The 16,561-nt window shown below is 40.2% G+C and overlaps 1 protein-coding gene across 2 annotated transcripts in view; it reads left to right on the forward strand.

The window, feature by feature from the left end:
• Positions 1–13,478, forward strand: part of bcan (brevican) — a 29,503-nt gene extending 16,025 nt beyond the window's left edge. Inside the window, exons 5-15 of one of the 2 annotated variants that reach the window (XM_038710412.1) lie at positions 234–361; positions 790–1,083; positions 2,273–3,244; positions 4,844–5,653; positions 6,296–6,541; positions 7,732–7,836; positions 7,963–8,121; positions 9,712–9,794; positions 10,109–10,253; positions 10,375–10,557; positions 12,266–13,478. In XM_038710412.1, coding sequence (XP_038566340.1) covers positions 234–361; positions 790–1,083; positions 2,273–3,244; positions 4,844–5,653; positions 6,296–6,541; positions 7,732–7,836; positions 7,963–8,121; positions 9,712–9,794; positions 10,109–10,253; positions 10,375–10,557; positions 12,266–12,453 — 3,313 coding nt within the window. In that variant the 3' untranslated portion in view covers positions 12,454–13,478. The remainder of the gene's footprint in view (positions 1–233; positions 362–789; positions 1,084–2,272; positions 3,245–4,843; positions 5,654–6,295; positions 6,542–7,731; positions 7,837–7,962; positions 8,122–9,711; positions 9,795–10,108; positions 10,254–10,374; positions 10,558–12,265) is intronic. The other variant, XM_038710413.1, reaches the window with a different exon arrangement.
• Positions 13,479–16,561: the final 3,083 nt, after the last annotated feature.

A 16,561-nucleotide genomic window follows, 5' to 3' on the forward strand; every position in this document is an offset into this window, starting at 1 on the left:
TGATAGTGGGCTACTCAGCCAGCTAACATTTGATATGCTCTCTGCATCCGCACATCAGAACACACAGATCATCAAGTAGCTGAGAGGCACTCATCTGATCTCAAACTGTACATTTCTCCCCACTTCAACACTCACTCCGAGAAGAGCTCAAACAAGTGTGATATTTGGAGAGCTGCCATTATGAAAGAAGAGGTACTTAGTGTTTCAGTGATGTGCAGTATTTCCCTCCACAGATATCCCATTCAGATGCCAAGAGAGGGCTGTTTTGGGGACATGGATGGGTTGCCAGGAGTGAGGAACTATGGACTGTTAGAGCCTGATGAGCTGTATGACGTCTACTGCTACGTGGAGAATATTCAGGGTAAGGCAGAGAAATGCATTTTTTTCACTGTTTCAGAAGCATGCAGACTCCCCTTTTTTGTGTACTTTTGTTTTGGGTCTTTTTTTTCCTGGTTTGGGCCCCCTTAGTTTCAATAATTGCAATAACATACAATGATTGTGTGTGAGTGTGCTTTGTCAACAGTTAGCGTGTCTAACTAGTCATGCTGCTGCCCCACTGAACTTCATGCATGGCTCAATCACAGCAATTAAGCTAGTGTGTAAAACAAAAGTGAAATAATGGTCCAAACTGCCGAAATAAAACCCAAGGTTGTAAAGACACTTTTAAATTATACAATCATCTCCTACCACTGATTTTGATTGCTTACCTGACCAGGCTCAGCACAAAAATCACAGCGAAGTAACAGGCAAAAGATCATCAAAACCTGACACCTGTCTCCTTGTGTAAAGGTGAAGTGTTCCATGGCTCCGCCCCCCAGCGTTTCACCTTCTCGGAGGCTAAGACCTACTGTCTGAGTCATGGGGCCGAGCTGGCCAGCACAGCTCAGCTATACGCGGCCTGGAATGATGGACTGAACCACTGCAGTCCGGGGTGGCTGGCAGATGGGAGCGTGCGCTACCCCATTGTTACCCCGAGAGAGCGCTGCGGAGGAGGTGAACCTGGGGTCAGAACTGTCTACCGCTACAGCAACCAGACGGGCTTCCCCGAGGTTCATACTCGACACGATGTCTACTGCTTTAGAAGTAAGAGAACAATCTTCTGTTCAATAAGTGTCTTAGTTTATTTTCTGCATCCTAAGAGTTAACCTGCAGTCCTGCAATGTTCTCGGAGCCAGTGGTCCCCAGCCTGCGGATCAGGACCCTCTCAAGGGGTTTCAAGAGAGTTAACAGGATAGGAGAGTTATTTTTAAATTACTTTCTCTTCTTTCTTCTGAAAGTGATCTTAAAATTTTTCAATTTAAACTTTCTGAGCAGGTTAGTAGGGAAAATCTGTGAAATCTGAAAATCTTTCTGAAGTGAGCCCTTTCTCAGTCTGCGTTGTTGTCTGTCCTTGTGTTCTTGTGGACTTCTGAAACACAATCATTCATGGCCCAAATAATGTTACACCGGAAAGTCCGCATTTAGCCAAGAATGGTACAACACCCCCACTGTGATACTTTGCAGTGGAGATTATTGATTTGATCAGCCAGTCTCAGCAAGGTGCAAAAGACCACATTACAGGTTTAAAAGCTTAGTGTATTATTTATATAAATATACTAAAATCCAAGAGAAAACATCTGGGCTTTAATTTCTCAGTCGAAGGTCAGTGTCAATTAGTCTGAAGGTGAACTACTTTAAAATTTGCTGAGTGTTTGCTATTTGTCCAAATTGGTTTGGCTGAAGGTAAAATGAAGGTTGATGTTTTTACTGGACAGTTAATGTTGCACAAAACCATTTCCTCTTTATACACACAACTCCTTATATTTGCAGATCTTTCCATTCTTTACCAAAAATAATAAAATTTGTCTCCCTGCTGTTGAAGGTGCCAACTTATTAAGTCTAATGATGAAGGTCACAGATTCTGTTATCTTAAATGCAAATTAGCTTTTTTACTAATGAAGCTTTTTCCATAGTGGCAGTAAGAATAGATCCAATCAAATCCTGCTCAAATTATTAGACAATAATATAATTATATATATGTGTATATATATATATATAGCTTATATATACCAGACATTTACACTGCCAAAGCAAGTGTGAAATAATTTTTTTTTTACATAAACAGAAGAATTGTGTAATAAAAAAACTATATATATATATATATATATATATATATGTATGTAGTTTTTTTTATTTCACACTTGCTTTGGTAGTGTAAACGTCTGTTTCCCATGGCAATAAAGCCCCAGTGAATTGAATAAATGACATTTCCTAATTCTGCTCTTAATTTCAGGCGATAACGGCCCTTACACTGAGTCTCCTCAGGATTTTCTTGCTACTGAACCAGAGGACATTGGCCAGGACATTGTGTTCTTAACTAATCCCGCACAGGAGGAGTTCAGCCTGAGCGAGGTGACAGCAAAGGGGGGGGAAGAGGTCCAACGTGCCCAGACGGCCAATCCTGTAAAGCAGGGTCCTGAGGAGGCTCATCCCCCAAGAACGGGTTATGACAAGGAACCATTGCTGACGGTAGACCTTCATCAGTCTGTCACTCCTCCATCTGAGCATCAAGCGCACTTGTTCACAGAGGATACATTGGAGCTCATCGAGAAGGCCAGATACCCAGACTCCTATCAGCCAGCACCTGAAGAAAGCCCAGACACAGATGATGAAGAGTCTCACGTACTTCCAACAGCTTCTCTAAAGGCAATTGGCGTAGTAACTGTCGGTGAAGAGTCTACTTTACCCACAACTGGTGCAACAACTTCAGAGAGTGTAGAGCCGTCAGAGCACCACATTTCTGAGAATGAAAGCCTGGATGCACCAGCTGTTAATGAAACATCTGGAACTGATGCAAATGGGCTCTTTAACAGCTCTCTAGAGGTTCCTCAGGAGGGTGATCTTCCTGTCGTACAAGAGGACCACACTCCAGACGTCCACTTGGATCACTGCTCGGAAACTGAGCTCGTCTGCTTGAGCACCTCCGATGATGTTTCAGGACAGCCAGAAGAGGCCAGCGCTGGTACTTTTGAGGAGATATCAACGGTGATTACTTCACCCCTCACTGAGGAAACAGATGTTCACTCCACCACCTTGTTGCCATCTTTTGAAAACACTTTGCCTGAGAACTATCCAACAGAAGAGGGGTCTGGAGAGGAGAGTGCAAATCCTCTTCTAGATGAGGAAACACAAAACTCAGTGACTCAAAGTTTGGTTGGTATGGACACCCCTTCCACCTCTGAACTCGTCCCTACGCCTGATTCAGGTAAATATGTTGATATTGTTACTTAATAATGGCTCCATGTCATAAGGTAGTTAGCCTATTTAATAGGTGTGATCAGTTGGAAGGAATCTTGCAGGAAATGCACGTTAGACACTATTGGACAGTTGTGGAAACTAAAAGACTTTTACTCAAGTACAATTTTGAGGTGCCTGTACTTTACTTGAGTACTTCCATTTTCTGCTACTTTATACTTCTACTCCACTACATGTATTTGACAGCATTAGTTACCTTGCAGATTTAGATTATTAATACCAAATAGAAATTGTTGGACCGTGACTTTAAAGTACCCTTTTTAAACTACGTGTAGTCCTTGGTCCTGCATGTTCTTTCATGAAGCAATAGGAGAAGAGGTTTTTGGTCCAAGTTAAACAGTTTTATTACAAGTAAATGAATAAAGCTTACAGAGCTCTGGGTCGATCTTCCTTTCTCTGACAAACAACAAGCTGTATCAGTTCATGAAGTCTGACTGGCTATCTCTCCCTGACCCAGTGTTTTAGTATACATCGTCACGTCATAAAACAATAAAACAAAAGTGTAGGTCAGTCCGTGATTGGCCCACGTCCTCTGACCCCAAGGTTTGTCATCTGACTCCACGAATCACCATGCTGTTGCTGGGCAGATTACGAGCGTAGTTCCTGAAATGAGATATCTTGGAGAAGAGATGTTTTGTTACCACATTCCAAACCACCCCTCACCCATTGTTCAGGTCTCCTTATCTGATCATGCAGAGACCCCCTGTTTCTGCAACGCTCCAAAAAACACACACATCAGGTCTAGTTTAATAAATGATAGACCAACATATAAACTTCTACCTATAAACTACATCAGAGATCAATATAAGAAAACACAATTCTAGTGGTTACCCTGAGTAATACAAAAATCATACTATCATAATCTCTCAAAATCAGTTTATATGATACCTGGCAGTTTATAGTGTTAATCTCCAACTAAAGCTAAGGCTGACAGGAATTCGGGGCGTTGATTGCAGAGGTAGTTAAGTAAGTAGTAGTTGTACACTCACTGTCATCTTTGCTGAGTGAAAAAACGTGACAAGTTGGTGCAACAGGGGATCATCAGCGTCATTAGGATTCATCCTCTTGATTGTCTCGTGGCAGTGGATCCAAGATATTTCCCTCTGAACCAAAGTGCTGGACCAAAGGATTGACAAACCAACATCGACATGCCTTGAACCACAGAGCCAGCGTGGCTAAAAACATATCCTTATATGTATTTACAATGTAAATGGTATATAAAGTAAATGTCTGCAAATTAAAGCATTCAAATGTTACACACCTTGTCATTGGCATGGTTAATATTTTGCCTATTTCTTTTTACTTCTCTACTTATTTCATTGTCACTAAGACCTACAGTATGTTGTTAGTCTTTTATTTGTTTTAATTCCTGCATTTTCAAACTAAATTGCTTCAGAAAAGGATATCTATCATTTTGCCGGCTTCTGCTTGAGGTTAATGCCTGGTAAAAAGGAGTTTTTCCTTCCCACTGTTGCCAACTGCTTGCTCATGCTGGTACGGTCTAGGCCTGCTCAATATGAAAAGTGCCCTGAGATAACTTCTGTTATAGTTTCCCTTTTATTGACAGGTTATGATCCTACTCAAGAGCCCCTAGGTGTAACTGTAGAGTCGTCCATCCCAGTCCGTCAAGAGGATGAGGAATCCAATAGCACTTCAGAGGAGGCAGCCCCAGATGATGTGTTCCACCAAAATGGACTCGTTCATCCTGCAGAAATCCCAACAGCAGAGGTCATCACGGCCACAGATGACTCAGGCTCCAGTGTAGACACCCCTGGAATGTACAGTGATCCGGTCACTTTGTTGGCCTCCCCTGTATCTGTAACCCTGTCTCCCCCTTCTGTGGAGGTTGAAGCTAGATCCCCAGAGATTATAACCTTCATACCTGAAAGCAATGCTTCATCTGGGGCCGAACCTTTAGAGGACATCCAGAACAAACTTGAACAGGAAGGATTAGGAGAAAGCCCCGTTGTGTTCCTCAGCACATCCCACAATATCACAGACAGTGATCCAGAAGGGAGGGAACAAGATTCTAGAGAGGCATCAGGTGAATCGTCTGGAGAAAGCCCAAAGGGGAAAACAGGACTCCTGTTGACAAATCCAACTCTCTCAACGGACCACACATCTGAGGTAACTGAAAGTGAGGCTGACTCTGACACACCTCCTCCATCAGATATAAAAATCACACTGATCCCTCATCTGACCCTCACACCGGGCTGGGAACCAGAGCCTTCTCTCCCCACACCGCCGGAGTCTCACTCTGACCGGGAATACAGCGCGGAGCCTCCAGTCGCTGAGGAATCTGATGATGTCTCGAAGGAGCAAGAGGTCATGACTGAGATCACCACCAGCAGCAACAATGGTGAGTTTAAAGCAGTGGTTTGTCTGTCACACCTTCCTTCAGAAGCCAAAAAAAGGCCATGCTCCCCCACCCCAGCGAAAGTGGATTTAATTCTTATCATTTTGTCGTTGACAATATAGGCGATTGAAATAAACAAGATTCAGGTGAACAAAATACAGTAGCCCTGCTAGCATCAGAGCACTTTTGTTTGTTTATGTCAGCACATCAATCATATTAATACAACTTGAGGTCTGCTCAACATCGACATCAGGTACAGGAAGGTAAAAGGTATACCACAAACCTATTTTGGTATCAAACATGTAAGTTTGGATAAATTTGGAACAGTATTTCCCACTTACTTGTATTACTGCATTCTGATGTTTTGTACACTAAATGGTTCATCAAGAAAATAATTGGCAATTAAGTGATAATGAAAATAATAGATATTTGCAGCCCTAATACTAAATAATAAATATAGAGCAGCAAATTCACTATTTATATCTTTTAGTTTAAAATTCTTAGAGACCAATATGATTTCAGCTGGCAGCTGTTTGTTTACTCAGTTGAAGCCTAATCAACATGAAACTGTTAATATAGCAGCACTAAAATTGAGTTGTCTGCATTTGGAAATGCATGTGAACATAGAAGAAACTGTCTCAACAGAACATGCATCACACGGAGGTGAGGTGGAGACCAGCACAGATGAGCCTTCGATTAAAATATGCACATGGCGTCCGGATGAGGAGGAAACCGTAAGTCCAACTCACACCACCGACAGCAGTGACGTGACAGTCACCGCTCCACCGATGTACCCAAAGCATTTTCAACAAGAAGGCGAGGAGTTGACTGCCATGGCGGCCTCCCTGCCTGCTGCCCAAGTTTCTGCCGCAGGACAAGAAGGCATTTCAGGTATCTACACTCCATAAGAGAGTACTGTAGATTTGATGATAACAGGAAACAGGAAATAACAGCTGGTGTTGGTGTGCTTTACCATGGATTTGGGAAGACGGAGGGAACGTCTGTCTCTGAAAATGCCCAATCAGCAGAGAGCTTTACTGTACGCTGCAATTTAGCACCTCAAGCTGACTCGGCACGACAAAGAGATTAGCTTCCCGTTTTGAATTAATTCTAGGAGAATAACACACAGTCAGCTCCTCACTGCGTTACATAAGAAGGGTTTTTATTATGTATTTTGAGGTTGTTTGACAAATAAAACCAGTTCTATTCTTCAAGCTGGAAAAGGCCAAGAAAAAATGTCTGAAATTGCTACAAATTATAATGGTTTTCTTTAATTCTTTTAATACGCATGTTCAGTTTTTAAGGATTAAACCAAGAAAAATGACCATATTTGGATAAAAGCCTTCACATCGTTGTTGTGTGACTCAGCTCAATCACACTGTGGTGAAAAGCAGCTGGAAAACATGATCTGCACTCTCAGTAGCTTATAATTCGACTGTTACTATATCCAGATCACTCATGCCATTTCAGTTTTAAGTCACAATGTTTATCCACATTAGAATGGACATAGCCACGTCTATTCAAAAAGTACTCTAAGCTGATTTGGGTATTTTTAGAAAACTGGGACACTCCACTTTGATCCTTTCTCCACATGCTATAAAGTTCCACATTTACTATATCGTTGCATAAATAATACAAATTTTAAAATTATTGCAATAATATTTATTCCCTAAACCAAAACTTCATTGCACCATTAGAAACAAAAATCATATTTAACATTACTACATATAATACTTAAGTAGTGGGTCCCATTCCTGATGCAACAGCTCCCTCCGCTGGTGCCTCTCTTTAGAGCAACTTCATGTGGGAATAGGTGTAACAAATGGTTATAAATCCTGCAGTTAAAGGTATTTGATTTTTTGAGGACCTCTGAATTTGTTTGTGTTGGTGCAGAACTCATGAACTTCGTGGAAAAGAAATATAATCAAGTTTTATAAAATGATTGTTGGCATGAAAGTAAAACTCAATATGGAATATAAATTCCATTCAGATGGATGGATACCATACTATATACTGTGATAATACTTAAGTTACTTAATACTTTTAAGTTAATAAGTACCACCTCCTCCTCACAACTGCAGACTCCTGCCTGGAGAACCCTTGTTTGAATGGGGGCACTTGTGTCGACGGTGAATCAACAAGCTGCATTTGCTTGGCCGGTTATGGAGGAGACTTGTGCCAGACAGGTTCAGTGTCAACTATTTCATAAGCATATAAACCCATAGTCTTCAAAATACTAGAAAGACTATAATTTGGTCATTTCTTACAATGTTTCTCTCCTGGCTCTGTTATTCTGTCTCTGTCCTGTTCAGACCTGAAGGCGTGTGAGCCTGGCTGGGAGAAGTTTCAGGGCTTTTGTTATCATCACTTTACCAAGAGGCAGAGCTGGGAGGCGGCAGAGCAGCACTGTCGCATGTGTGGTGGACATCTCATTTCAGTCATGACCCCTGAGGAGCAGGACTACATTAATGGTAAAACCCCTAAAAAACACAATTCCTTTCACACTTAGCTCAACTTTTTACTGACCTGGAGGCAAAAATAATCAGATTTCATGAGTTAGATAGGATTTGTTGGTGCCCAGCAAACATTTTTACTCCATCTTTGCAAGTTAGCAAGTGAATGTGTTCATCACCTTGCTGAGCTGATCTTTAAGCTTTATTGTCAGAAACTCAAACCCAGGAGAGAGAAAGTCAGTTTGGTCAGACATCATGAAGGATGCTCCAACTGCTGTTACCGGACGACCATAAAATCTCAGGTGTTGGTTCATCCTGGAACGCAATGACATTGGAGTTGAATTTTGTGCTCTGCTCAGTGACACCATACTTATACACCAATTATACTTCTTGCAGCAGATATCAAACTAAGGATTTTCCATCCCAACAGTCCTCATATTCAGACTCTTGAAAAAGCCAAAGTAGTGAGTTTGTTTTATGATGATACCTCTCAAAATTGTCCAGACAAGACACAACAACCTTTCATGTGTTTCCTCTTATTGAATCTGGATGTCTCTGTTTTTCGTCTGGCAATGAGGTGATGAGATAATAATCTGACATTCCTGTGGTGGCTGCTTTTTACTCTGCGGGCAGTTGCCATGGATCGTATAGACCAGAGGTGTTCAAAGTGTTTCGGGAAGGCTCAGTGGAATGGAAGTGTAAAGATAGTACATACAGTTATCAGGAGATCACATAGAATAGCCTAAATGTGTGGGGTTAGGTTAAAGAGAGTTCAGAGATGAAGTGGTTTAGGGGGAATTTTACTGTTTTCCCACTTTCAGAGCCAGAAACTAATTAATGCCTTAGGACAGATCTCCCTTTTTTGTGTATTAGGGGTAGTCTAACGTTATGTCGAACAGCAATATAAGGCTATCTTGACTCAGTTGTTGAGTGTCTATGGAATCAGATAACATGTTCATCATCCCATAGGCATCCAGGAAACTAAGCAAGTAAACTGGGGTGGGGGTATTCCAAGCTTTGTCTGAGAAACCCTATAGACTGATACTAAAGGAGTCTTCTTTACTTTGTAAGAATTTTAAAAGCAGGGTTGCATAATGGGAGTTTTAATCAGCTCATTCTAATGTAAAAATGTATATTATTGGCATTAATTGTATTTAGCTGTTGACTAAAACTGGAACAAAATCCCAGAATATTTAGTGTTTAGTATCTACTAAACTTTGAAATTTCTTGCATGAAGACATATTTTATGTTATCACAAGTGTGTTTTACTATAATACTTTACTGTATAATGCTATATGTGTTTGTCCACCACGTATAGGTGCCCACGAGAAGAGTTACAGTTGTTGATAAATACATTAAAAGCATCTGCTTACATTATTGTGTGTTTTGATGTTTATATGCTGCTTATAAATACTACAAAAGGACTATTTTATTTATTACTTTTATGTTGCATCTCTACTTTATGTCTCTCTTTTGTCTTTTACCGTGACACACAAAAAGTTGCAATAAATTTCTTTTCCTTACTTAATATGCTATACATACTGTGTATAGCCATATAATACAGTGCCCCTTCTCTTTTTTTCTCTCCTCATACCTCTTCATTTTTAGAAAAATACAGAGAATATCAGTGGATTGGACTAAATGACAGAACTATTGAGGGAGACTTCCGCTGGTCGGACGGGAACCCTCTGGTGAGTTTCACAGAGTCTTTAAACCTGCTCAGAGTATCAAACATGGGAGTTCAGCAATTTGTTTTAAGTTGTCAATCCCAGAAGACAATAAGAGTTTTTGTAAGAGTGTAAACCTGAAGTCAACACATGTTTCTTATCCTTCAGTATATTCACACCACTCACACCGACTCTTGTATCTTTAAGCTAAATTTATTAATCCTCTTTCCCTTTGTATAAAAGTAAAAAGGAATATTCCAGATTGAATTGGCTTATTGTCTGAGCTATATTAATATAGCTTTTTCCTTCATGTGACTCTCTGCTACACTCTCCTTCAGCTCTATGAGAACTGGTACAGAGGCCAGCCTGACAGCTACTTCCTGTCCGGTGAGGACTGTGCAGTGATGGTGTGGCACGACGGCGGCCAATGGAGCGATGTGCCCTGCAACTACCACCTGTCCTACACCTGCAAGAAGGGCGTCTGTGAGTTGACTTAATTTGAACTGCACCTTTTTTATGGCCTCCTTTATCAAGATCTTGTTTTTAAATCACCACCAGGATCGAAGAAGCAAAGTTGTCTCTCCGTTTCTCTTCCATCTAACAGCATCCTGTGGCGAGCCCCCCAAGGTTCCCAATGCCAAGGTGTTTGGGAAGAAGCGGTTGCGTCACGAGACCAACACCAAGCTGCGGTACTACTGCGAGAACGGTTTTGTGCAGAAACTGAATCCTGTAATAAAGTGCCTGCCCGGCGGCCAATGGGAGGAGCCTCTGATTACTTGCTTGCCAAGTAAGTTCAGTAATTGACCTGACTTTTATTTTTGTCATTACAAAAACAATCAAAGCTAATGTAAGCTAATAAGTTAATGAATGATTAAAAGGTTTCTGAAATACTTTCAAATGAAAGTACGCATTACAGAATTACAGAGTATCCTGAATATGTAATGCAACATCAAAAACCTCAAGTTTTTGTAATGGCTCAGCAGAGAAACAGGTTTGAACCCAGGCACACAACGCAGAGAGAATAGGTTAAAGTTGCATTGCAGGATGGAGTGGCAGGATCTGAAATGACATAACCTACTGTAATATATAAACCAAAGCAAACATGAGCATGTGCAACTAGGAGTTGGCTGGCACAGTGACCAATCTCTACTACAAGCAACATGCACCCTCACCGGTCTTTGTATGAAATTTTTACTGTATTGAGAAGGACTTACTGTATCCTGCCAAAGTAGTAAACATGGCAAAACGACCACAACTGGAACAAGATCTGATAAAATGCTGGAAAGCTTTGAATATCAGGAAATTGGTTTGAGAAAAAGGGCTGGTATGTGTGCTGCAGGGCAGGTGGGAAAAGCGGGAACTGGTATTATATATATATATATATATATATATATATATAAAAGTCAGGTGATGGGTAATGGCAGGAAAACGGTTTGCTTCAGGACATGAGGGAGTGAAATGACAGCAGAGTTAGAGTAATTTATGGCAGGGAAAACAAAACAGACATGAGAATGAGTTGGCTGGCATAGTGACAAGTCTTGTGCCTTAAACTGCTCCAGTGACACATTCCTTATATTTTTTTTCCAGGGATATAAACCGATCTCTATTACAAACCTAATGTGCTATGGAATATATATATACACTATGGAATATGTAACAAAATAAGAAATGTTCTGTATTGAGAGGGACTACAGTATATTGCCACAGTTATAGACATGGCAAAATGACCAAAACTACAACAAGATCTTATATAACTTGGGGTTGGTATATGTGCTGCAGGGCTGATAAAGAAGTGAGGTGTCGGTGGGGAAGCTCGGGTGAGGGGAACGAGGTGACAAAGGTGTCTGGTGGACATGTAAGAATAACACTGAAGGGCCCAGGGAGAGTTTAAGCCTAGCGTAGAGACGGACAATGTGACAATTTCCATTTTTTTAGATGTAAGTTTAGTTTTGCTGAAGGTAGGGAACTTCGTTTAGGTGAGAAAACAGTGTTATGTTCCATATCAGCAAACATACTAACTAAATCCTTAAATTGGACCCTGAGTTTGCAAGCAGATGCATTCAACACCTTCGCTAACGTAGGCTACTCTAAAAGTTCTCTTTCCAGAGGGAGCTGAGCAAAATACAAATCATTTCCCTCAAGGGAGGTCGACTTCGTCTGGCGGTGTGGAGTCCAGGCCTCTGTAGCTCCTCATCTCTGCGGCAGGCTCCACGCTACATTAGCTGCTACTACCATTACAAACCTGAATCTCTGACCCAACTGTCGGTGGTCAAGTTGCATTTTGAGCAATGTAGGCTCAGACATGACAAGACAACATAGAATGAAGATGTTACCTCTGGTTCTGCTGCATGAACATTGATCTTTTTAAACAGTCCGTCGTGAGTCTGAGAGCATTATAAGAGTGCAATGCTAAATAAAAGCAGGCTGATCTGAAACATTGGCAATAATAGTAAAGGCTGTAATCCTTTATTTTTCTGTTTTTCTTCAACCTGTAGCCCATTCGATGGAAGAAGACTCGATTACCTCACTTCCTTACCAGCATGAGGCGGCCGTGGAGGTCATGGAGGTCACGGAGGTCATGGAGGTCACGGAGGTCATGGAGGTCACGGAGGTCATGGAGGTCACGGGCACAGCCACAGAGACAGCAGCTCCACTGTTCTGGGACATTAAGTGGAATGTTTAAAGCCATCCTGCATCCAGCTTTTTTAAAAAACAATATTCCACCTCCTCTTTCCCTCTTTTCAAGTATCTCAAAAGACTTTCCAGTCTAGTTTCTGCATTAAGTTAAACTTTGTAAATCTAGTCTTTATATTAAAGTTGTCTCAAGGCCACAGCTCTTAGTCATGTAATCCAAATACTTGTTTTTCAGTACAAGAGGACAAATGTTATGAAAGTTTGAGGTGAATTTGTGCCAGCTGAAATGCTTCTTCATCTAGATATCTTTGGTAAAGATAACTTTCTTATGAAACAGTCATATCAAGAGATTTCCCACACTGTTCAAAACACTAAACAGATTTTTATCAGCACATCCATCTTCCTCTTTGGATTGAAAGGTTTGTTCATACAATGTTCGTGTTTTTAGCTCCGGATAGTTTGCAAGATCCTCTCTTATCATTTGACTGTGTTATACAGGACGACATTCTTGTAATGGAAAGTCATCACACATCTAACTAACAAAATGTATATGAACCCTTATTTCTTCACAGACTCATTTATCAACATAAAAGCTACAACTGACACAAATCTGATCCAGTTTAAAATACGAGTTAATCACATAAATGTATGTTTTATCAGCCTGTATTACACTAAATAAACCAAATTAAAAATAGGCTATTATATAAACCAAGTATCAAGTAGGGGATAGGAAGTCCCAAATAGCATATGGGCGAGTGGGGGGTTAAGGGATTCTGTCCTTTACAGCAAACTTACTTTACTTACTCACAGAAGTAACAGTAACCTGTAGTGTGCTTTACTATCATAATCAACAGCCATTTTGTAACTAATCATAACTGTTTTTAAGTGATGATTGTGGAAATGAAAATCATTGACAACGTTGAATTCTTTAATTTGACTGCTGGAGCCACACATGTTGTATTTTAACACATTCGGAACAGACTGCAGTTCATGATAGTTTGCAGTTTAGCAAAGTGTGATTTAATCCTCAGCATCAGCTGGTCTGACATTGACTAAAGCCTGTTCTACTTAAAATGTGGAAGATTCCTTGTTTTTGCTTTTGTCAAGATTTGTGTCAATGTTGAGAGTTACACTTCCCACAGACTGCAATCTTGAAAAAGATGTGTTCATTTGATGTGTGACAACACATGTTGTATGAAAAAGAAAAACTCCACACAGATTTTGTCTTGAGGAAATGCACTGGTGCACTGTTGTCATATAATGCAATGGTCCATCACGCTGCACAGCTGGGAAGAACTTAATAACCACTAACAAGATCTGGGTGCAGTACACTTTAAAGCGCCGCTGGAAATATTGCTCATTGACATTAATGGCAGCGACAGGCAGCTGTTTGAACTTTCTTAACTTAAACACAGAAATCATGTTTTTCAATTAATTGCACAACTTTGACATAAATGAGCGACCGCTACAAGTCAGTTGAGCTAACTAGCTGTACACTCTGCCTGGATGATAAAACAAGTGGAAATACTAACCAGAAAGTCTGAGTTAAAGAGAGGTTAAACACCAAGCAACTGCATGGCGATATACTGTATGTCTTTGTACTTTCTCGTGGAAGGGTTGTAGAAGTCTGGAAAGGTCATTGTTGCCCCGATGAGCTTCTCTTCCACGTTCACAGTAACTTTGTAAACAGCAGATCACCAATGCTACACAGTAAAAAGATTTTTCATCCTGTGGGTGATTTTGGTCTGAATGCCCACGAAGTCTTTCCAGATGAAGCAGCCGAGTTGCGGCAAAATTTGAGTCAGGTTCAACTGTTTTGCCAGATGACCCTGTGTATTTTTTTTGGAGCCCTCTACATAAGACCCCCCCCCGTGTTGATGGAGGGGCTCCCTTCAAATGAATGAAGGGACTGTGTTTTTTCACACAGGGTTAGAGTCAGTCTGCAAGAAGGAAATCAAAGCCAGTTTAGATGCTTGCTAGTGCCAGCTCAGCTACCCCTGTCAGTCATGTGACCCTTGTCTTGCACATCATAGGAATCCCTTGAGAGTCTCATAGGGATGCTGTTGTGCTGGCTTGTCTATTGCTTTTTAACAGGCAGCTGAAATGTGTGCTGTGTGCATTTACACTTGCATTATATACATACTTTTTCATATTTCTCATTTATTGGATGATATCCATTTATAGATCACATTTTAATACCAGGTTAAATTGGGGTCTGAATAGCTGGCACTGTAGGTGTTGAGCTCACTCACTCCATTCTTAGAAACACCTAATAAGTCACCTGTATGTGGAGGAGATTCCTGCCAGTGATCACACCTGAAGTTAATATGAGCAATTACTGTAGACTGAACTGAGGCCATCCCATGAATGTGAATGGGCTCCCTTTCTCCTGGCTTGCAGTCCCGCTCTGTTTTATGTTGATGAAAGATTATTCTTAAATACATTTCAAATACTTTACATTTTAAGTGCAGCTTTAATGTGAGCAGATAATGTGATAAATCAATGTCTCAAAACACAGATTTGCTGACAATTCAACCACTGTTTTATTCATGGAGACAAAATAGACTGCTTCCTCATTTTTGATTCTTTTATTTTATTTTTTATCTGGATAAAGAGAAAGTTTCAACAGGGAAACGGAAATGAATCAGACACCAACAACACAAAGCTGAACTTCCTGACTATCTGTGTGCACACATGACATCTTTTTTAAGAGAGCAGTTCACCAACTCTGCCCGTCCTCTGGTGCTTTTTATTCAGGTGTCTCTAGGACTTTGTTGTATGGTTTGCTAATATGAACTGTACTGCATCTGTATACGACCAGAAGTATATTAGCATACATTATTCTAATCAGATTAATTTTAAATGTATCTAGATTATTCTACACTGGTACTCTTCAGAGATCGATGAGGAAACAAATATTTTGATGATGTAACAAAATCTTGTCTACTGTATTGTTTCTAGTTTTCAAAGAACTACTGTAATACACACTGTGACAGTAACAATGCAGGCGATGTTAATTGTTGAACTAATGAACACATAGTAAATGTTTGAAGTATCAATAATATACTAAAATGTATCCAATGAAAAAAATGAATTTTTACTAATGTTACATGTTGATTTAACTGTATGAAAATTAACACATTAAAAATGTTTGTTAAAATCTATTTGCAATTATATGTCATGATCATATGGCTTTGCATTGAACATTCAAGCAGTTTGAAATGATGATTCTCAACATTTGTTTTTAACTCAATAAGTTTTTGGTTTAGCTAAGGAACTCAGAGAGGAAAACCTTACATTTGCATAACTGCAGTCTCCTGCGCCACTATAAGCAAACTAGCCCCTGTTTATTTTTTCTATGGGGAATTGTAGATGGTGCCGTATGATACATGTCAAAACACCCATGCTTTTTGTTTTTTATGTAAAATCCCACAGACTGGTGGCGTCTGGACTACAGACTACACATAGTCAGGACACACACCATCATTATTATCATTTGCATCCTGACTACTCTGCTTTTGCCATTTCAAACGTCTGTTTACTGCATTTGGTCTGTCCTATGTCACTCTGTGTGACATCTTGAAGCAGTCTAAATGAGGATGTGAGTCACACACCCCAAACAAACTTTAAATATTGCACACATTTTATTGGCAAATCAAAACGCTGATACGTGGACGTATCTTTATTGAATACATTCAATTACATGTAATTCATTTACAGATCCACCAGTTCACCCTGGAAGTAACTGCTAGAGTTATTTACATTTCAGAGTTTTAGCTTCTTGCATAAGTTCGCAGGAAGCAGTTCAGTCTCGTGTTAAATGGACAAACAGGCAGGTGCAGTGCTTGACCCCAAAATTAACCAAACATGTTTCAAATTCCTATACCTTCATTGACCCAGAGTAACTAATGCGGAAATGTCAGGACGTTATTTCAGCTTTAGTGCAAGATGATTGTGTGTCTAAAATATACTTTACTTCCATTATTTTCAAAACAGTCAACAGTTTTAGTGGCCAACTATTATTTCTTAAATGAGATGGACTTGGGGAGTGAAGATGGCGATTTACCTGCCACAACCACATTTTACCGGCAGTTGCCTGTTTTCTGGTAGACAAACTACAAGCATCCTGGAAAAAAATATGTATACATCAGTTTTAT

This window comes from Micropterus salmoides, unplaced genomic scaffold (assembly GCF_014851395.1).
Source record: "Micropterus salmoides isolate LMB-PRFRI ecotype aquatic unplaced genomic scaffold, ASM1485139v1 Ms_hic_scaffold_11, whole genome shotgun sequence".
NCBI classification, from domain to species: Eukaryota; Metazoa; Chordata; class Actinopteri; order Centrarchiformes; family Centrarchidae; genus Micropterus; species Micropterus salmoides.